General features: G+C 42.8%; 2 protein-coding genes across 4 annotated transcripts in view; one reads left to right on the forward strand and one right to left on the reverse strand.

Moving 5' to 3' along the window:
- The window catches only part of LOC311113677 (ERO1-like protein beta), a 29,849-nt gene extending 14,740 nt beyond the window's left edge, over window positions 1-15,109 (forward strand). For 2 of the 3 annotated variants that reach the window (XM_084156963.1, XM_084156964.1), the window contains exons 5-16: window positions 3,727-3,809; window positions 3,958-4,031; window positions 4,767-4,887; window positions 8,308-8,354; window positions 8,926-8,940; window positions 9,050-9,076; window positions 9,947-10,039; window positions 10,462-10,708; window positions 11,019-11,088; window positions 11,627-11,713; window positions 12,547-12,680; window positions 13,083-15,109. In XM_084156963.1, the coding sequence (XP_084013089.1) occupies window positions 3,727-3,809; window positions 3,958-4,031; window positions 4,767-4,887; window positions 8,308-8,354; window positions 8,926-8,940; window positions 9,050-9,076; window positions 9,947-10,039; window positions 10,462-10,708; window positions 11,019-11,088; window positions 11,627-11,713; window positions 12,547-12,680; window positions 13,083-13,143 (1,059 nt within the window). In that variant the 3' untranslated portion in view covers window positions 13,144-15,109. The remainder of the gene's footprint in view (window positions 1-3,726; window positions 3,810-3,957; window positions 4,032-4,766; window positions 4,888-8,307; window positions 8,355-8,925; window positions 8,941-9,049; window positions 9,077-9,946; window positions 10,040-10,461; window positions 10,709-11,018; window positions 11,089-11,626; window positions 11,714-12,546; window positions 12,681-13,082) is intronic. The other variant, XM_084156965.1, reaches the window with a different exon arrangement.
- Window positions 15,110-15,516: 407 nt separating this feature from the next.
- On the reverse strand, window positions 15,517-22,699 carry LOC311113682 (G protein-coupled receptor 137Ba-like; the record flags this gene model as incomplete). Its single annotated transcript, XM_084156980.1, has 7 exons — window positions 15,517-16,566; window positions 17,496-17,617; window positions 18,147-18,275; window positions 18,553-18,702; window positions 19,079-19,301; window positions 19,468-19,517; window positions 22,238-22,699. The coding sequence occupies 7 exons, from the start codon at window positions 22,697-22,699 to the stop codon at window positions 16,455-16,457; spliced, it is 1,248 nt and encodes a 415-aa protein (XP_084013106.1). The 3' UTR covers window positions 15,517-16,454.
- Window positions 22,700-23,053: the final 354 nt, after the last annotated feature.

Genomic DNA, 23,053 nt, shown 5'->3' on the forward strand with positions numbered 1-23,053 from the left:
ACAGAACAGTGCAAACTGGCTCTAACCAGAATAGAAAGAGGAGTGGGAGGCCCCGGTGCACAACTGAGCAAGAGGATAAATACATTAGTGTCTACTTTGAGAAACAGACGCCTCACAGGTCCTCAACTGGCAGCTTCATTAAATAGTACCCGCAAAACACCATTCTCAACTTCAACAGTGAAGAGGCGACTCCGGGATGCTGACCTTCTAGGCAGAGTTGCAAAGAAAAAGCCATATCTCTGACTGGCCAATAAAAATAAAAGATTAAGATGGGCAAAAGAACACAGACACTGGACAGAGGAAGATTGGAAAAAAGTGTTATGGACAGACAAATTTAAATTTGAGGTGTTCGGATCACAAAGAAGAACATTTGTGAGAAGCAAACCAAATGAAAAGATGCTGGAGGGGTGCTTGAAGCCATCTGTCAAGCATGGTGGAGGCAATGTGATGGTCAGGGGGTGCTTTGGTGGTGGTAAAGTGGGAGATTTGTACAGGGTAAAAGGGATCTTGAAGAAGGAAGGCTATCACTCCATTTTGCAACGCCATGCCATACCCTGTGGATGGCGCTTGATTGGAGCCAATTTCCTCCTACATTTACATTTTTACATTTTAGTCATTTAGCAGACGCTCTTATCCAAAGTGACTTAGTTAGTGAGTGCGTACATTTTTCATACTGGCCCCCCGTGGGAATCGAACCCACAACCCTGGCGTTGCAAGCGCCATGCTCTACCAACTGAGCTACAGGAGGCCTTGTCCTACAACAGGACAATGACCCAATAACTATTTAGGGAAGAAGCAGTCAGCTGGTATTCTGTCTATAATGGAGTGGCCAGCACAGTCACCGGATCTCAACCCTATTGAGCTGTTGTGGGAGCAGCTTGACTGTATGGTACGTAAGAAGTGCCCATCAAGCCAATCCAACTTGTGGGAGGTACTACAGGAAGCATGGGGTGAAATCTCTTCAGATTACCTCAACAAATTGACAACTAGAATGCCAAAGGTCTGCAAGGCTGTAATTGCTGCAAATGGAGGATTCTTTGACGAAAGCAAAGTTTGAAGGACACAATTATTATTTCTAACCTTGTCAATGACTACATTTCCTATTCATTTTGCTATATTTCCTTTTCAAACTCATTTAATGTATGTTTTCATGGAAAACATTGACATTTCTAAGTGACCCCAAACTTTTTAACGGTAATGTATGTAAGGAAGGTATTTCTGTTATTTATTTTTAATAAATTAGTAAAAATTGTTTTCGCTTTGTCGTTATGGGGTATTGTGTGTAGATTGATGAGGGGAAAAAATAGTTTAATCCGTTTTAGAATAAGGCTGTAACATAACAAAAAATATGGAAAAAGTCAAGGGGTCTGAATACTTTCCGAATGCACTGTAACTTGCCATTGTGGGAGGATAACCAACCTTCCAATTAATTTGCAATAAATTTTTTAGCCGCTATAAATGCTTGGTTACACATTTTGTTTAGATAACAGTCTCCAGAATCAACATGCCCAAGCAAATAAAAATAGCGAGAAGGGAGAATCTGTAGACATGCTGAGATGAGAACATACTGTTTGCCAGAATTCAGCCAGCCTTCACAAGACCATAACATATGCAAAGGTCAGGTAGTGCATCTCATCCAGGATGGCACATCAATGCGAGCTGTGGCAAGAAGGTTTGCTGTGTCTGTCAGCGTAGTGTCCAGAGCATGGAGGCGCTACCAGGAGACAGGCCAGTACATCAGGAGACGTGGAGGAGGCCGTAGGAGGGCAACAACCCAGCAGCAGGACTGCTACCTCCGCCTTTGTGCAAGGAGGAGCAGGAGGAGCACTGCCAGAGCCCTGCAAAATGACCTCCAGCAGGCCACAAATGTGCATGTGTCTGCTCAAACGGTCAGAAACAGACTCCATGAGGGTGGTATGAGGGCCCGACGTCCACAGGTGGGGGTTGTGCTTACAGCCCAACACCGTGCAGGACGTTTGGCATTTGCCAGAGAACACCAAGATTGGAAAATTCGCCACTGGCGCCCTGTGCTCTTCACAGATGAAAGCAGGTTCACCCTCAGGAGACCATCCGCCACCTCATCAGGAACATGCCCAGGCGTTGTAGGGAGGTCATACAGGCACGTGGAGGACACACACACTACTGAGCCTCATTTTGACTTGTTTTAAGGACATTACATCAAAGTTGGATCAGCCTGTAGTGTGGTTTTCTACTTTAATGTTGAGGGTGACACCAAATCCAGACCTCCATGGATTGATAAATTTGATTTCCATTGATAATTTTTGTGTGATTTTGTTGTCAGCACATTCAACTATGTAAAGAAAAAAGTATTTAATGAGATTATTTCATTCATTCAGATCTATGATGTGTTATTTTAGTGTTCCCTTTATTTTTTTGAGCAGTGTATTATCCAAGAATAGAATCAATGGTTCAATAATTGAAATGACCATTATTTCCAGATCCCAGACTGTAGCTTTAAGCTTAAGCTGCTGTCCTGTAGCTTAAGTTTAGCTACTGTAGGTCTACCCATCAATTCAAGATGGAACTTTGTATAATTCACTGACATTGTTAATATACTTTAAAATTCACCTGAGCTCCGTAGACTGTTCTTCACTGGCTGTCTGAACCCTGCTGGGACCCCTGATCCTGCTAAGACATAATGAGCATAGTGTTGTGTACTGACTGCACTAGAGGGCTGTGGGTCCCGACAGAGACCATTGCGGCTCAGTCTGCATTTTTGCGGGTCTTTGTGATGAAAATATTTTTGTTGTCCCACAGATTATTTGGAAACGGTCCACTTTCTTCTTTGTATGCGTTAACAAAGGCTACAAAACCTTTCCAAACAAACAACAGCTGTTAGATAGCGATATGAGGTGGCTATTATTACTATCTGACAGAAAACTAGAGGATAGAGCTGACCTGGCTGTGGTAGGTACTACTAGCTAGCATAGCTTATTCATTCACCTCAGTTGAGAGGGGATGAAACATTAGCTAACGTTACTGTATATGTCAGTTACAATACTAGCTCAGCACTGCGATAAACACTAGTTTCATTTTCTTCTGTTAAGTTAAACAGCAGTCAACAGCAGTCAGCTACATCAGTCAACTAAAGAGTAGCCAGTTTCTGCTCTGCTTGCTTTTGAAACTTGGTGAAAGAGTGCAACACATACACACTGAACTATGCTCAACTCTCACGTGCCTTCCAGAAGCTTTGCCTTCACACAGCCTGTCAGCCCGCTCTGTGGTGTCCGCGGGGTCCTAAATCCATCCGGCTGAACACTCCAAATAGCCTACCTGACTGCTCGGATGCTGGATTTTGGAAGAAGCAAACCAAATGCAGAACTGCAGAGCATTTAGCACATTTTAGACGGTTAACTTAATAGTTATAAGATATCTAGCTGGCAAACATTTAGTTGTGAATTCCATACTGTAATTAGATCACCTGGCGCATGCTGCATGACCGTGAATGACTCACAAGGGTCTCTCGTCGTGTGCTTGTAAACAAACACCACATGAGATGTGTCTGGGGACTACTGTAAACTACATAATAATGTGACAGGTGAAATGAAGAATGCAATGTTCTTTATCTCCTAACGTATTGCACAAGTTGACTGCAGGTATTTAGTTAAAAAGTAGCTACAAATATTCAAATGTATAAATAAAAAAACTTCAAATAAATAGTTTCAGTGGTATTGAAAAACCATCTCCTTCTTTCCTTGTGGCCAGTACTCCCAGGTGGCCAACGCCAACACAGACATAGTAGATTGTGAACAAGCCCAAGACCTGGGGGCCATTAACAGCACCCTGAGGTAAGAGCACACGCACGCTACTTCCCTAAAAGGCCTCATACATACATGGGCAAACCAACACTGCAAAACATGGTGGTTATTTCAGATGAATGAAAGCGTTGTCCGAGAGTGGTTGCAGTATTACTTTTTCTCCTCCTCTCCCCTATAGTAACTATAGTAAAGAGGCCTTTGAGGACTGGGCCCGTCACGATGATGCACAGGACCACTTCTGTGAGCTGGATGGTAAGGCCCACTCTTCTTCCACTGCAATGCTCCACCTAAGAGACTTATAGACTTTATAGACGGTGCCTACCTTTTCCATTCATATGGGATCGAGGCTGGTGTATTTCTTCTAACATAGGAGCTACACTGGTGTTGGTAAAGCAGTAGGTTTTTTACCTGCTACACTGGACGCAGAACCTTTGGCCAGTGTGCGAGAACCACTTTTATCAATTGTTCTCGGGCGTGAGCTACACAACGAATGTTGAAAATAGAACCAGAGCTTAATTATCCGCTCAGGAATCTCTGATGGACAAACACATGTAACTGTCTGAGAGTATCTGTTTAGAAAGATGGAGACTTCACTAGTCTCATTAGAATATTTTTTTACACGTCTCCCCCCAGAATATAATCGAGCATCTGACGCAATTGCGAAATATTTTAGTTTTGGGTGTCTTGAGATTATACGCTCAGCCACGCGAGCCTCTCGTGAAGCGACGCTTCTTACATCCAGGTTTCAGTGAAATTAATAGGAGCGTCTCATGCTCTGCAAATAATGTGCATTTAGTGTAGCAGGCGAGTAATGCATTTTAATCTTTTGAGGTGTGAAAATATCTGACACATTTTGGTATTGCGGTGAAATACCCCTTTAACATTGATAAGAGAGATTTTATAAGGTGTATCTCAATAGTGAAATTGATTAATCTATCCATCCATCCCAATGTTCTCTCATTCTTTCTCACACCTTTCTTCTGTCAGATGAGACGTCACCAGATGCAGACTATGTGGACCTGCTCCTCAACCCGGAGCGCTACACTGGCTACAAGGGCCCCTCAGCCTGGAGAGTGTGGAACAGCATCTACGAGGAGAACTGCTTCAAGTGAGACACACACACACACACAAAATAAACTTGTGCACATGCCCCTGAATGCAGTCTTACACACAGATTAACTCAATCTCTCACATGCCTACTCGCGCACAGTCCACTCATACACATCACATAAGTGACATGTCCCTAATCTGTAGCTAGCTGAAATATTTCAGCTTCTTCCCTCTCTTCGATGTTCTGATGGACAGTCAGGTCCATAATTATTGGCATGTGTGCATCAAAGATCCACCACCATATTTTACTGTAGGAACGTGGTACTTTTCTGCATATGCTTCTGTTTTTCAACACCAAAACCACAACTGGTGTGCGCGTCTAAAGAGCTCTATTTTCATGTCATCTGACCATAACACCGGTTCCAATCCAAATGCCAATACCGTTTATCAAATCAAATTGTATTGGTCATATACACGTGTTTAGCAGATGTTATTGCGGGTGTAGCGAAATGCTTGTGTTTCTAGCTCTGACAGTGTCCCGTGTAGCTCAGTTGGTAGAGCATGGCGCTTGCAACGCCAGGGTTGTGGGTTCGATTCCCACGGGGGGCCAGAATGGAGAGGAAAAAAAGAGCGTCTGCTAAATGACTAAATTTTTTTTTAAAAATAAGGTAATATCTAACAAGTAGTATCTAACAATTTCAGAACATTTACCCAATACACACAAATCTAAGTAAAGCAATGGAATTAAGAATATATCAATAAATGATATGGACGAGCAATGTCAGAGCGGCATAGACTAAGATACAGTAGAATAGTATAGAATACAGTATATACATATGAGATGAGTAATGCAAGATATGTAAACATTATTAAAGTGACTAGTGTTCCGTTTATTAAAGTGGCCAGTCATTTCTAATCTATGAAGACAAGGCGGTGCTATGGTCAGATGACATGAAAATAGAGCTCTTTGGCCACGCACAACAGTGGTGGGTTTGGCATAAAAAAAGGGACGTATATGCAATAAAGTACATCATACCTATGGTAAAATATGGTGGTGGATTGTTGATGTTATGGGGCTGTTTTGCTTCCACTGGTCCTGAGGCCCTTGTTAAGGTCAACGGCCTCATGAACTTTACCAAGTACCAGGACATTTTTGCAAAAAATCTGGTTGCCTCTGCCTGGCCTCAAGTGGATTTTCCAGCAAGACAATAAACCCAAGCACTAACAACATTTGAAAACCTGAGGTTTGAATTGAAGAGGGCAGTCCATAAGAGCAGGAGAATGATATGGCAAGATTCTGTATGGAGGAATTGTCTAAGATTCCTCCCAAAGTGTTGTCCAATCTCATAAAGCATTTTAGAAAAAGGTTCAGTGTCGTTATCCTCGCAAGGGGAGGGTGCTGGAGTGTTGAAAAGGGGTACCAATCATTTTGACTCCTATATTTTTAAATATTTTTTGTATTACTTTTAAAAATATATACAGTGGGGTACAATAAAATGCAAATTAATTACTTAAAAATCATACAATGTGATTTTCTGGATTTTTCCATCTCTCACAGTTGAAGTGTACCTATGATAAAAATTACAGACCTCTACATGCTTTGTAAGTCGGAAAACCTGCAAAATCGGCAGTGTATCAAATACTTGTTCTCCCCACTGTATATATTTCTCTGAGCAATTGTATTAGTATAAAATAATATAATTTCCCAATTTCTTGTTTGGAACATACAATATACAGTGGGGGAAAAAAGTATTTAGTCAGCCACCAATTGTGCAAGTTCTCCCACTTAAAAAGATGAGAGACGCCTGTAATTTTCATCATAGGTACACATCAACTATGACAGACAAATTGAGAAAATAAAATCCAGAAAATCACATTGTAGGATTTTTAATGAATTTATTTGCAAATTATGGTGGAAAATAAGTATTTGGTCACCTACAAACAAGCAAGATTTCTGGCTCTCACAGACCTGTAACTTCTTCTTTAAGAGGCTCCTTTGTCCTCCACTCGTTACCTGTATTAATGGCACCTGTTTGAACTTGTTATCAGTATAAAATACACCTGTCCACAACCTCAAACAGTCACACTCCAAACTCCACTATGGTCAAGACCAAAGAGCTGTCAAAGGACACCAGAAACAAAATTGTAGACCTGCACCAGGCTGGGAAGACTGAATCTGCAATAGGTAAGCAGCTTGGTTTGAAGAAATCAACTGTGGGAGCAATTATTAGGAAATGGAAGACATACAAGACCCCTGATAATCTCCCTCGATCTGGGGCTCCACGCAAGATCTCACCCCGTGGGGTCAAAATGATCACAAGAACGGTGAGCAAAAATCCCAGAACTACACGGGGGGACCTAGTGAATGACCTGCAGAGAGCTGGGACCAAAGTAACATAGCCTACCATCAGTAACACACTACGCCGCCAGGGACTCAAATCCTGCAGTTCCAGACGTGTCCCCCTGCTTAAGCCAGTACATGTCCAGGCCCGTCTAAAGTTTGCTAGAGTGCATTTGGATGATCCAGAAGAGGATTGGGAGAATGTCATATGGTCAGATGAAACCAAAATAGAACTTTTTGGCAAAAACTCAACTCGTCGTGTTTGGAGGACAAAGAATGCTGAGTTGCATCCAAAGAACACCATACCTACTGTGAAGCATGGGGGTGGAAACATCATGCTTTGGGGCTGTTTTTCTGCACAGGGACCAGGACGACTGATCCGTGTAAAGGAAAGAATGAATGGGGCCATGTATCGTGAGATTTTGAGTGAAAACCTCCTTCCATCAGCAAGGGCATTGAAGATGAAACATGGCTGGGTCTTTCAGCATGACAATGATCCCAAACACACCGCCCGGGCAACGAAGGAGTGGCTTTGTAAGAAGCATTTCAAGGTCCTGGAGTGGCCTAGCCAGTCTCCAGATCTCGACCCCATAGAAAATCTTTGGAGGGAGTTGAAAGTCTGTGTTGCCCAGCGACAGTCCCAAAACATCACGGCTCTAGAGGAGATCTGCATGGAGGAATGGGCCAAAATACCAGCAACAGTGTGTGAAAACCTTGTGAAGACTTACAGAAAACGTTTGACCTGTGTCATTGCCAACAAAGGGTATATAACAAAGTATTGAGAAACTTTTGTTATTGACCAAATACTTATTTTCCACCATAATTTGCAAATAAATTCATAAAAATCCTACAATGTGATTTTCTGGATTTTTTTTTCTCATTTTGTCTGTCATAGTTGACGTGTACCTATGATGAAAATTACAGGCCTCTCTCATCTTTTTAAGTGGGAGAACTTGCACAATTGGTGGCTGACTAAATACATTTTTCCCCCCACTGTAGCTCAGTATTTGTATTATTTATTTTAGTATTTTTTGCTTGTCTTTATCAAGGCTGCCAATAATTATGGACCTGACTGTATGTCATATTAATAAATCCATACAGTATAGTGTCTGATTGCGCATTGTTTGTGGTTTGCAGGCCCAGATCAGTGTACCGGCCCCTTAACCCACTGGTTCCGCCCAGAGGTAAGGGATGCTCTTCTAGCTTACAGCCTGTATTCACCATCATGGATTGTCTTCATTGTCCTTCTCAGAGTGGCCTAGATTATTATTATACACACTTAAGCCAACAGCTAGTTTTGTTTTTTTACGATTTCCCTGTGTATTCGCATGCTTTCACTTTGCTATTAGGTTATAGTAATAGTTGTTATATTGTTAATAACCAATATATTAATTATAAACGATATAAATTGCTATTTATTGCTTGTTTTCCAGAATTATTTCCAGAAATGTTGGTGTGCATATTCAGCTTTTTTGTAATAAATAATGTCCTCTCGATCAGTTTACCTGCTGGTAATAGATCTTTGATGGTAATAATGATAGCAGGGCTTTTGTTCACGTTTGCCTTGTAGTGTTACTTGAGTTATTTATAAGTAAATACTGTACAGTTTTCCCCTCCAGAAGAGAGAGAGTGTGTGTGTGTGTGTGTGTGTGTGTGTGTGTGTGTGTGTGTGTGTGTGTGTGTGTAATATTAATAGCCTACAGTGTGTAACCGGCTTTGTTCTCCTCTCTCTTCTGTATTTTTTCATTCCCATAGGAGGAGATGATGACGGTAAGTTGGAATCTATGCATGTTAATCTATGTATATTGAATTGTTCTATTTATAATATGCTTTAATGAATGCAAACTTACACAAGGCCTATTGTCTTGTATCCGTGCAGGCGAAGGCTTCTACAACTGGCTGGAAGGTAACTTTTCAAATGTATTTTTATCTCCTCAAATTATTTCTTTTTTTCTCTTCAAATCAGCATTATTTTCACTTCAAACACACTATATATTTTGGAATGAAGCAGGTTCATGACAAAATGGCACATCTTGCATCTGCGCTGTTACTCCCTATAGTCATTTCCCTGTATGGGACGCCACAGGACAAGTATAAACTTGGGATTATGATGACAGACTATTTTGACGCTCTAACCACTTTTGTTATTTAGTCAGTTTCAGAACCACACCACTCAGAACAACCACTTGCATTCAAACCAATTCAGCCGAGACACTCTCTCTCTCTCCAACTTTCTCTCTTGACAATGGGTTTTCAACATCTCTCAGATTGCGTCCCAAATGGCACCCTATTCCCTATGTAGTGCTGGACTACTTTGGGGGGCTCTGGCCAAACCTAGTGCACTATATAGGGAAAAGGGTGCCCAAAAAAAACGCCCTCTTATCTTTGTATGCCTTCATTAAGGTTTTTTGTTCAGGCAGACAGTAGTGGTGGAAACCTCTTGGGGTGGGCTACAAAGAAACCATACACAGTTCCATTCCTTGGCTCTAGTATAAAGAAGACTATGAAATAAGCCTTTGTTGTGAATGTCCCGTGACGTGCAGACACACTTACTGGACCAAGAGAGGGGACTCTAGTCACTCAAATGCGATGAGTCTACGACACACACGTACACAGTGATGGCAGACTATTTCTGAACTAGGGGTGTGTGTGTGCCTATCTCAAGCTTTCTTTTTTTTCTCCCCTCTTTCTCTCACCCTCTCCCACCCTCCCCCTCTCTCTCTCCTCCCATCACCCCTCTATCTCTCACTCTCTTTCGCCCCTTCCTCCACTCTAGGTCTGTGTTTGGAGAAGAGGGTGTTCTACCGGCTCATCTCTGGTCTCCACAGCAGCATCAACATCCACCTGTGTGCAGAGTACCTATTGGGCGGTATGAAACACAGACCACTTCCTGTTCACTTCCTCTCCTTAAATGTCAAAAGATTCACCAGCGTTATATGGTCATAGAATTATAATTCTTAGAATAGAAGAAGCCCCTCGAGTCCATGTCAATTTGGGTGACGGATTCTATCTCTGGTTATAGTAATGTGTGTGGTGTATTGGTGTTTGTGTAAAACCAATTTAGCATTTTCTGTATATTTACTCTACTTTTGTAAGTATGCTTGTATTGGAATACTTTAATATGGGTCTGTTTTATCATTGTATAACTGATTCACTCTGCGTTTACACCTTCATTACATCAATGCGTCAAGGTTTCTAAATCAGTGGTCCCAATTTTTCACCCCAACGTCATCATAACATTGTGCCAACGTCGATGTAACCCTCACTCTTCACTCCCTCTGCTCTCATCAGAGGGCTGGGGCAAGTCCCTGTGGGGCCCCAATGTGCAGGAGTTCCGCCAGCGCTTCGACCCGGCCGAGACCAAAGGCGAGGGCACACGGCGCCTCAAGAACCTCTACTTTCTCTACCTTATCGAGCTGCGCGCCCTCTCCAAGGTGGCGCCCTACTTCGATCGAGCCTTCGTCAACCTGTACACGGGAGACCTTCAAGAGGACCGAGCCACCAAAGAGTTATTGCTGCAGTTCTTCAACGAGACCAAGTGTGTTTTTTTATTTTTTATTTATAAAAGAGATACTGAGAGATGAGGGTGACAGTGAGGAAAGCTAGAGAGAGTGTGTCAAAGGGCAGTAGGCTGGATTCAAACCTATGTCGACACTGTAGACATGTGCCAAAGGCTGCAGCATTACAGCTAGGCCAACTAGGCCACAAGACCAAGTGAGTCTTAGGGATCTTTTGCGCTACTGAACTGTAGGGCTTCAATGAGACCATGTGAATTTCAGGTCAAGTGGTTGGTTTTGACTGCGGATATTGTCTTGGCTTCGAAATAACTGTCTTTTCTCGTCACCCAGAGCTTTCCCAATGCACTTTGACGAGAAGTCCATGTTTGCTGGTCAGAAGATTGAAGCAAAAACGTTGAAGGTGAGTCCACGCATTTCACTTTCATTTCTCTATATTGGTACCTCATAGCAATGCTAACTAACATGCTTATATTTGCCATAAGCCCAGTCCTAGAATAGGTTTGACCCATATGTCAATGGTTTGGTCCCTATCATAGCTTTGTACAGTGGGACTTAATTTGGACTGTGGAGAGCAGATGTGTGTATGCTGATTTTTGTGCTAGCTCACTGCACAAGCGGCTAACCAAATGAGCCAGTATTCGGTCAACAGACTGAATTTGATCCGTCCATTGACACTTCCATGATATGGCCTACATGCTGTACATTTAGGCTGACAGGAAGTCATAATAGCTAAGCTAATGACAACTGACTTGGTGCAACTGTGTGTGTGTGTGTGTATGATTCCTCAGCCTCCCTGATTATGACTAAATCTCTTTAAATTATACTGAATGAATGCAGGTGTTTGCAGGCTATTTATTCACATTGAGCCTAGCTCATACCCACACAGGAAGCAAAAGCCTGAAACATTCCCTTCTCTCTCTCCCCCTCTGTTTTCCCAGGAGGAATTCCGGCTACATTTTAAAAACATCTCCCGGATCATGGACTGTGTGGGCTGCAGTAAATGTCGACTGTGGGGGAAGCTACAGGTACGCCATTTTGTGCCTCTTGTCCTGTGTCTTCTGTGGACCCGTGGTTACTTTTAGCGGTAGTTACTCGTTATGCTTTGCAGTAGTTAGCTGTTACGCAATGAGTGGAAAGGCAGTGCTATTTGTAGATGTGATCAGACAATTTTTCATTTATTTCTCTTCATATCAGAGTTATTTAGTTACTTTGCAAATTACAGTGCAACTTGCTACAGTTTAATACATACTGTAGAAATTAGATATTACATTTTTGATGTATGAAGACTTAACTAAAAGGATACTTCTCTGATTTCAAACTGATCCCGGCACATAACACAGAGGCACCATTATAAGCAGTAACAATACCCTTAGGACAATAAACAATACCATTGAATTTTGAGTACAGTCAAGAGGAAGAAGCAATATGGAATTGTATCGTGGGACAGTGTTAGATCTGATGATGTATAGGAAAATATTACATACCAGTATCCACATCCAATGTTTCTGAGCATTTGCTGGATATCAAATATGTTCATAAGGTAAAAAGAGACTCTGAACATTGAAATCTACGCTCCCATGTGGTTTATGGGCGACAATGTTTCAACCCTTTTGTCAGTGTTTCTCAATCCTGGTCCTGGGGAGCCAGGGCACATTTTAGTTTTTGCCTTAATAATAAGACACCTGATTCTAATAATCAAAGGCTTGATGATTAGTTGAATCAAAAGTGTGCAGGACCAGGATTGAGAAACATTTAAATAACTATAAGCTCATGGAACCTTGTCACCAATAAACCACATGGGATCATGGATTGGCGTGTGTGAGATCTCAGGCTTTCTCACATGATAAACCCATTGCAGACCCAAGGGCTGGGCACAGCGTTGAAGATCCTCTTCTCTGAGAAGGAGATCAAGAACCTTCCGGAACACAGCCCCTCTAAGGGCTTCCAGCTGACACGCCAGGATATAGTGGCCTTGCTCAACGGCTTTGGGAGGTTGGTACCACTTTTTATAGATATTTTGTCTTTATGGTTGGTACTACTGCCTTGGAAACTGGGTGGTGTTCATTAGGGCACACAATGGAAAATGTTTTAAAACGGAAAACAAAAATGACCATTTAATGCCGGACAAATCCAGGTAGTCCTTCCGTTTTAGTCCGTTTTGTTCCCTTTGGTGCGTAATGAACACAGTTGGCCTCATGACGGGGGATTCAAGTAGTGTTAAAATCTCTCTCTCTCTCGCTCTTTCTCGCGCTTTCTCTGTTTTGCTATTTCAAATTACTATTAGCATGACATACATTTAGTAAATATTGCCAAATATTGCATACATTGTCGTATATAGTTTCTCAATCTTTTTCTCTCCCCATCTCCTCCCCCCTTCTCTGTTTTTCCCCCTAGGCTCTCCACAAGCATCCACCAGCTCCATCGTTTCCGCGCCTTACTGAAGGAGAAGAGGTAACAAACACCACCCCCCACCAGCACTACCACCTCCCGGCCACCAGGTGGAGCCGCCCAGAGGGAACTGCAATAGTCTTATTCCTCCCCAGAATAAGACCAAGTTCAGGGACTTCAGGATCGACACTGAACCCCCATCCCCTCCTCCTTCCTTCTTCCTCTCAAAGTTTGTTTTGACTGTTGTGGATGAAAGTGTTCACCATTTCAGGCATAGTAGTGAGCTAGACCCATCCTTGAGTGTGTGTGTGTGTGTGTGCGAGTGTGTTATTGAAGGTGTGTGTTTGTGAGAGAGTACTTGTTTGTCTTTGATCACCAGTTGCAGCTAAATGATAACGAGAACTAGGATTAATTCCGTACTTTTACGACCATAAACTTGATAAGCATAGCTGCTTTTTGCTATCCTAGAGGTGTAACCTTTTTTCTGTGTCAATGTGAGCGAGTGCATGTATTGAAATAACGTCTGTGTGCGACTGTCTGCTTTTGCTTTTGTGTGTCTGTGCATTTAACTGCGCTGTTTAGGGGTGTTTTAACATCATCTCTATTTGGCAATCCAGTCTTATTGCTCATCACAAATGTATTATATAAAGCCACATTTAAATGTGAAAAAGGAACAATTTGCGGAGTGTGTATCTGTTGACAACGATAAGCTTGCATTACTTCTCTCATACCTATTCTATATCGTGGCAGAACGGTTCATGGTGTTTTATTCGTATCCTATTATTTTATTGGTTTTATGAAAGACTAGCCAGGGTGTTTTCATGGCAATGAAAAGCCACACCAGTATTTGTTTCATAGTTCACTTAAATAAGCTGTCATGCTGTGAAACTGCCATGTTGGAGAAGAGTACTGTTAATGGAGAATGGAGCCAATGGTGTGAAAAGAAGCAACTCGAAACAAGAAGTGGGGTTTGTTCCCCCATGATGGTCAAGTTCGCTGGGGTGTCTTGGTGAGCTTGCCATGTAAATCAATTCAAAATGGATACATGTAATGGCATTTAATGTCACACAACCTTTTTATACCGTCATACCCTTCAGGGCTGGGACGATACCAGTATCGCGATACTCTTTAGTATCATGGCATGGAAACAAAACACGAAGCGGATTTAATTATTTAGGAAAACAGCCCTAACGTTCCACCCACTATACATTATTTATTTCTGTCTGAAGTAGGTATTTTACGATGTGGACCAAAGATTTTACGTTGCCTTTTTTATTTTCTATCATGTCAAAGCACATTTTAGTTTTTCCACCATATACGTTTTTAGTTTGTGCATCATCACCCCCTTGGGTAACATTGGTTAGAAAATGTTGCAAGTGAGGATCGCCTTATGTGCAAAGATCACTAACTATCGGTAGCCAGAAAATACCTGGGTAATACTTAGTAACACATTTTTGTAAAAGAAAGATATCAATCCAATCAAAGGTAGACATGGGGTCCAGTAAGTAGGACTTGAGTCAATAGTGGTAGCTAGCTGATACTTATGCTAACATAAAGAGCAATGCTAATGTCGCCGTGAATGTGAACGCTATGGAGATTTGAACGAGCTGTTCCTTCTTTGCTTAAACTGAAGAAAATAGACAAGAGAAAATATTATCTTCGAGGAAAAGCGTGTGTCTGAGTCTCGCATGCTTTCAAAACACCAGAACGTCCTGTGCAATCCACTTGTCTGCCTTAAAAGTTCCAAAAAATTGTTTTGAAAATAATATTTAAAAAAGCTTGAGTCTGCGTTCTTGGATGAAATCCACCATTTTGTCTCCAATGATCTCCACGCTCTTCTGCTTTCTGCTATCTCTGCCTTTGTAACATATTCAGATTACCCAGGAAGTTGTACTATTTGTAAAAGGAAAATTACATAACTTTTTTCAAATCTATATGAATATATATAGTTGCACCTGTATTGATGTGTATTCTTGTTTGATTATATTTATTTGAACATAGGAATAAACATTTCTGGTTGTCATTCAAAACTTTTTGTGCCTCTTTTTCAGATTTGTACCCCAATCTATTATGTACAAGCACTTTGGGAACAAGACTATTTGACCTCACCGTAACCGAAAGGTATACTTTATACCCCTCAAACTCAACTCTGGACCTCAAAGCCAGTTCCACTGCGTTTTTTTTCTTCATTGTTCCCATTTAATCAGGGGTGCAGTTAATTATCAGATAGAACAGAAAACCAGTAGGGTATAAGTTAAATACCCCTGCTCTATACGCTTAATTTAATATTTTAATGTAATTTTTTAGCAATAAACCCTGAAAAGGGTCGCGTTGTGTTATTGAGACTTGTTCTAACCTTTCCTATCATAAAATAAATTGTAGACGATGTTGGGGTCAATTCCGTTTTAACTAGTGACTAAATCAAGAACAGTAGGCTATCTTCACGTTGAGTATGTCACACCCCAAATGTCCTTTTATTCATGGTTATGTGTCAATACCGACCACGATACATCCACAGACAGAAAAGCGGACACAAAATAGAGCATCTGATTAGTGACATTTTCTCCATTACAAATTACATTTAAAAAAACCTTCCTGTTAGAAATATAGAATCCTTCTTTTTCACCATTACGTCACCAATAAATTAATATATGTTCATAGTCATATTTACTGCGATTTTGTTTCTGTATTTGTATCATTGTTATATACAGGCTTTAGGATATTGATATTGTCTAAGGTCAACTACCTTGATGTATATGTTTGTGCATGACTTAGTGCTAGCTTATAGTATGGTTTTATTTCACAGGTTTTCTAGTCGTCTTTCTAAAATGTCTATATCAGTGGTTCCCAAACTGTGGGGCGGTCTGTAGGGGGGGACGCAGAGTTTTTTTTAAGGAACTCAGTCAGGCTTTCAACTTACTCTTGAAAGTTGTAATAGTAGAATGCACAAGGCACAATTTCGAAATTGGGTAGTGCATCAGCAGTTTTCCTCTTGTCATGTCAGTCATTGCAGACGTTAGGGCTATTTATAACTTGTCAGAAATGTCCAGATCAACTAGCCCATGTCAGCTAACGGGATGTTCCCCAATGATGGAAGGGGGGCCTGAGTGAAATAGTTTTGGAACCACTGGTCTACATTATCACTAAGTTGCTAATGCAATACGGTGGCTGATGATGGACAAAGTACGGATGCTGTCGGGAAGTGTCAAAGTTGACAAAAGTGCATTGCGGTGCTGTACAGTGCAGTGTGGACTGGTTTAGAGTTGGGGTCAATTCCATTGAATTGCTTTTCGATTTGGAAAATTGGAATTGGAATTTTTGCTTCCTGATTTGAATGAATTGAAATGGAATTGACCCCGACCCTGGACTTGTTATGTCTCAGTATGGATGGAGCTCTCCCGTCACTGGTGCCAACCGTTGTTCGTCCGTCCCCGTTTGTACAGTGAAACTGCTGTTGCGGCTGCCCCAGTCGTAGCAGTCTGTAACTAGGCTTTAGAAACAAAAGATAAACAAATCCTTTAGTTACTATTATTATACTGAACAAAAATAAACGCAACATGCAACAATTTCATTGATTTTACTGAGTTACAGTTCATATAAGGAAATCAGTCAATTGAAATAAATGTATTAGGCCCTAATTTAAGGATTTCACATGACTGGGAATACAGATATGCATCGGTTGGTCACTGATACCTTTTTAAAAATGGGCCTCACAATGGGCCTCAGGATGTCATCATGGTATTTTTGTGCATTCAAATTGACATTGATAAAATTGTGTTCGTTATCCGTATTTTATGCCAGCCCATACCATAATCCCACCGCCATCATGGGGCACTCTGTTCACAACGGTGACATCAGCAAACCACTCACCCACACAACACCATACACGTGGTCTGCAGTTGTGAGGCCTGTTGGACGTACTGCCAAATGATCTACAACGACGTTGGAAGCGGCTTATGGTCGAGAAATTAACATTCAATTCTCTGGCAACAGCTCTGGTGGACATTCCTGCAGTCAGCATGCCAATTGCACGCTCCCTCAAAACATGAGACATTTGTGGCATTGTGTTGTTTGACAAAACTGCACATTTTAGAGTGGCCTTTTATTGTCCCCAGCCTGTGTAATGATAATGGTGTTTAATCAACTTCTTGATATGCCACACCTGTCAGGTGGATGGATTATTTGGCAAAGGAGAAATGTTCACTAACAGGAATGTAAACAAATGTTTGCACAACATTTGAGAGAAATAAGCATTTTGTGCATATGGAACATTTCTGGGATCTTTTATTTCAGCACATGGGACCAACACTTTACATGTTGTGTTTATATTTTTGTTCAGTGTAGTTATCTTTCAGTATATATTTTAAATCTAAAACATACTCAGAAGTAACCTATCCCCGTCTTGACACTGTACTGTACCTCGCGGAGTTGTTCTGAGGAGGGATGCTCCACGCCAGGTCATCGTCACTATCGTACCGACGGGGGTTGTCAAAGAAGTAACCTCTGGAAGAGAGCACGTGGTTCGGGATCCCTGTTCCACTCTGCAAAGACAGAGCATACCGAATAAGCTGAAAAAATCGGTAATGCTTTCTTTAAGAGCCCAGTTTAAGCTGGTACTTACCTGGTGTTTTCACTAAGAAACGACATGGTAACAATGGACACTTTCTAGTACTTACATTTACATTTTAGTCATTTAGCAGACGCTCTTATCCAGAGCGACTTACAGTTACTGAGTGCATACATTTTCATACTGGCCCCCCGTGGGAATCGAACCCACAACCCTGGCGTTGCAAGCGCCATGCTCTACCAACTGATCTACACGGGGCTACTTACCTTAGAATTAAACACAATTGGTAACTACCTGGCACCAAATGGTATTGGCTTACATAGTGACGCTAGCGTCAATGAATCTCAATGAAACCGAAGTGTAAGAGCAATGCAATTATTAGGTATTTACCGTTTAAACCACTAACTAGCTGGTAAACAGCAGACTAGTTAAATTAAAGCATTTTACAAATCAATCAAACATTTCCAAGCTTCTCTTCCCTTGTCATCTGAACACACACTCACCCTGTCCTGTGGCAGCCTGCGGACCCTGAAGAAGAAGACCACCAGGGAGGTTGGCAGCAGTTCCCAGACAAAGAGGATCACCCCGAATACGATGTAGCCAGCGTCCCCCAGAGTGGACCTCAAGTCAGCCTGCACAGAGAGAGAGTGTGCATTAGTGTGTTCATCCCTCCAGAAGGTGGATCGTTGGTGTTAGACTGTGTTTTCGAGTGTGTTTGTCTGGCGAAATGTATTTGACTTGTCCCACATATAGTGTGTTTGTGTCTGTCTGTCTCGGTGTGTGCCTGTGTTTCTCTCTCTCTCTCTCTCTCTGTAGCTCTTTTCTCTCTCTCTGTAGCTCTTTTCTCTCTCTCTCTCTCTCTCTCTCTCTCCCTCTCATTCTGTGCCTGGGATAGCGTGTCATCCTTACCTGGTCGGACACGTTGTACCAGTCGTAGTCAAAAGAGTTGACGGTCTCGATGTCGGTCAGAGCCAGCACCACCAGGTTGTAGCAGGCCCGTGATGCGTACAGTAGAACAACCAGGACGCCAATCAAAGTCACCTGACACACTGACGTTCCCTGCAACCAATGGTGAGGGAGGTCATGGTCATGCACTACCAATCAGCATTAGTATTTACGAGGGGTCACAGTTTAGTGCTACCGAGTTCACACATTTTCCCACCTCCAAAATAAATACAAGGACATTAAATAAAATAGAAAACTTTTTTTAAGTTGACCTTAACTGTTTTTATACTTTGTGTCCTACGTTCAGGAAAGCATGGAGCAGACCTAGTCAATCTTAATGGAAGTTTGGGGCTGTATGTATCAAGTGTCTCAGAGAAGGAGTGCTGATTTAGGATCGCATGGACAGACGAGACCTGATCCTGGATCAGCAATCCTACTCTGAGATGCTTGATACATACAGCCCCTGATCTACAAGTTCTGAAGGTCCTACCTTGGACTCGAGGTATATGCTGGCCAGGGACATTTTAGCCACCTTGTAAAGGCAGACGGACAGCGAGATGGCACAGAGCACGAAGAGCGTATCGTTGATGGTGACTCTGACCAGGACAATGGTCTTGACTTCGGTGGCGGTCATCTTAACCAGCAGGGCACAGGCCAGGTTGACCACCAGGAAGAGAAGACTGACTGCCAAGAAGACCAGGTAGAGAGGGAGCCTGCAGAAGGAAAGATAGGGAAAGGTGGGGTGGTCTAAAACACTGCAGTACATACGGTCTGGAGACCACATGAAATGAATAAAATCTCTGGGTCCTAGTTACAGCCTTTGAGATATGTGAGGGTCCTGTATATGGAGAGGAAGAGAGGGGGAAACAGTCTACTTACTTGTATTTAAGGAGCTCTGGGGTATACTTGGACTTTGCCTTGAAGTAAACCTGTTTTGGGTGACATCAGAAAGCAAGTTAACACTTTGAACATTTTCCCAATGGTCTTTAAGAATTTGCCCCCAAGAAAAGAACAACAAACAATCAAAAACGTGGCTGCTCAGCTGAAGAACCAGTTAATTAATTGATTCTGTCTCCAGATCAGATACATTTGAAGGGATCCTGAAGAAATTCAAACAAATTGGACCCCTTTTTCACTATGTAGACTGACCTCTTATCAGTTACTGTAATTGCACCAAAAGAAACCAGTGACGTGATGTCAACAGCAGACAAGCGAGGCCCTACTGTATTATCTTTAATAGTAATGTGTGAAGGGAGACAAATGCTGCGAATAGATGTAGCATTGCGTCTCTAACTGGCTATACAGAGCAGTGGGCATAAGAATGTCAAGCAAATGTGTGATTGCTGGCGTCTGCAGACGAGGGCTGTTCAAGTCTGTATTGTGGGCCACCCCTTTGAGCCGGGTTCCTCTTTTTAGGTTTGCTTCCTCCTAGGGAGTTTTTCCTGCCCTGTTCTTTCGCTTCTGCTTTGCTCGCTAATTGAGGTTTAAGCCGGGTAACCTTAAAGCACTTTGTGACAACTGCTGGTGTGAAAAATCTATATAAAATCAAGTATAAAACTCTAGATCCTCTATTTAAGTCTATTACAATTTAATTACGTGCCTCTGATAATGATTCTTCATCTATACTGAACAAAAATATAAACGCAACATGTAAAGTCTTGGTCACATGTTTCATGAGCTGAAATAAAATATCCCAGAAATGTTTAGCACAAAAAGCATATTTCTCTCGAATTTTGTGCATAAATTTGTTTACTTCCATGTTAGTGAGCATTTCTCCTTTGCCAAGATAATCCAGCCACCTGACAGGTGTGGCATATCAAGAAGCTAATTAAACAGCATGATCATTACACAGGTGCAACTTGTGCTGGGGACAATGAAAGGTCACTCTAAAATGTGCAGTTTTGTCACACAACACAATGCCACAGATGTCTCAAGTTTTGAGGGAGCGCGCAATTGGCATGCTGACTGCAGGAATGTCCAACAGAACTGTTGCCAGAGAATTGAATGATAATCTCTCTACCATAAGCCGCCTACAATGTCGTTTTAGAGAATTTAGCCGTACGTCCAACCGGCCTCACAACCGCAGACCATGTGTAAGCACACCAGCCCAGGACATCCACATCCAGCTTCTTCAGCTGTGGGATGGTCTCAAAAGAGCCACCCGGACAGCTGATGAAACTGTGGGTTTGCATAACCGAAGAATTTCTGCACAAACTGTCAGAAACCGTCTCAGGGAAGCTCATCTGCATGCTTGTCATCCTCACCGGGGTCTTGACCTGACTGCAGTTGTAACCGACTCCAGTGGGCAAATGCTCACCTTCGATGGACACTGGCACGTTGGAGAAGTGTGCTCTTCACAGATGAATCCCGGTTTCAACTGTACCGGGCAGATGGCAGGCATCATGTATGGCGTCTTGTGGGCGAGCGGTTTGCTGATGTCAACGTTGTGGAAAGAGTGCCCCATGGTGGCAGTGGGGTTATGGTATGGGCAGGCATAAGCTACGGACAATGAACACAATTGCATTTTATCAATGGCAATTTGAATGCACAGAGATACCGGGACGAGATCCAGGGGCCCATTGTCGTGCCATTCATCCGTCTCCATCACCTCCTGTTTCAGCATGATAATGTACAGACGGACCCATGTCGCAAGGATCTGTACACAATTCCTGGAAGCTGAAAATGTCCCAGTTCTTCCATGGCCTGCATACTCACCAGACATGTCACCCATTGAGCATGTTTGGGATGCTCTGGATCAACGTGTACGACAGCGTTTCCAGTTCCCGCCAATATCCAGCAACTTCACACAGCCATTGGAGAGGAGTGGGACAACATTCCACAATCAACAGCCTGGTCAACTCTATGCAAAGGAGATGTGTCGCGCTGCATGAGGCAAATGGTGGTCACACCAGATACTGACTGGTTTTCTGATCCACGCCCCTACCTTTTAAAAAAAAGTGTTTGTGACCAACAGATGCATATCTATACTCCCAGTCATGTGAAATCCATAGATTAGGGCCTAATGAATGTATTTCAATTGACTGATTTCCGATGAACTGTAACGCAGAAAAATCTTTGAAATTGTTGCATGTTGCGTTTATATTTTTGTTCAGTGTATCTAAAAGCAGCATGTCTTCTTGTCTGACCCGTATTGCACACACCTCACCACGACGCCTGCTATGATATATTGTAAATAACTAGCTGTATGAATATATAATTGCCAAATGCTGTGTGCACAATGAGGTGGCTGTGCTAAATTACTAAATTAGGAAAACGTTGCTAATCTTCCTTTCATACCTTTACCCTTCTGTATTTTTCTTAAACCGCCCCCTCCTCCCCACTGCCTTCACGCCCCTTCCACCACTTACTTCTTCTAGGGGAGCTTTCCCCATATGATTGTATATCCCCCCCTATTGGGGATGCCACCATTTCAACAATATCGGAAATACCAGTCCACAGCTATTCTTGTATACACAACACTCACACATCAATGTATCATCATATTAATACTCTGAACTACTACCTAGACACTGAGGCTGAAAAAAAGGACAGATTGGGTATAAAAAACAACAACATGTAGCATCCAACCGTAATCCACATTTTGGACCCCAATGGACCCTCAATGTGGCCCCTAGGAGCCCATCCTTACCTGGGCGCAGTAGAGGTTCATGAGGCTCAGCGTGAAGAACTGCAGGCAGACGGGGAAGCAGTAGAGCAGCCAGAAGGCGAAGGGCCCCAGCGCGTTGGCCGTGACGCAGTCGCGGAAGTAGAAGGAGAAGAGGAGTGCGCGCAGCGCGGCCCACAGCAGACACAGGAAGAGGAAGGCCGTCTGGTAGCTGAAGCGCTTGTGGCGGTAGCGCAGCACCAGCCACAGCTGGGCATAGATGAAGGCAAAGAGGAGAGAGTAGAAGACGGTGTAGGCCACGGTGAGGCCAAGCTTGACGTAGGGCGGGATGGCCGGAGCCATGGTGGGCGGGGGAGGCAGGGAGCCGTTACCGGCTGCTGCCGCCGTGGATGCCGGCTCTGGTGCCGCTGACGCCCCCCTGACGGTGCCTTGCTCCACCACCGGGGATGATGACTCCAGGGACATGTCCATCGCTTCTCCATTCATCCTCTGTTCCTCAACGAGGGAGAGAAAGAAGGGAATCTGTTTTTTTCCCCTCTATCTCTCTCAGGCAATGCTATATTGCGGCTGGTGGAGACGATATCTCCCCTCCATGGAGCCTTTGCTTCAGACACACAACCCTGCTGTCTGACTCAGCGAGAGAGAGAGAGAGAGAGAGAGAGGGAGACAGAGGAGGGAGGAGAGGGGGGAAAGAGACACTCCCCTCTTGAAGAGTGGTTGGAGGCTGATGTCACATGACCGTGGCTCTGAGCGTTTCATGGGCTGAGGGCTCGGCAGGAGGCTGTGATGCATTTGAAGAGGATGGAGGGAGGGTACAGATGGATCGAGAAAAAGAGAGAA

Source organism: Coregonus lavaretus (assembly GCF_964263955.1).
Source record: "Coregonus lavaretus genome assembly, chromosome: 40".
NCBI classification, from domain to species: domain Eukaryota; kingdom Metazoa; phylum Chordata; class Actinopteri; order Salmoniformes; family Salmonidae; genus Coregonus; species Coregonus lavaretus.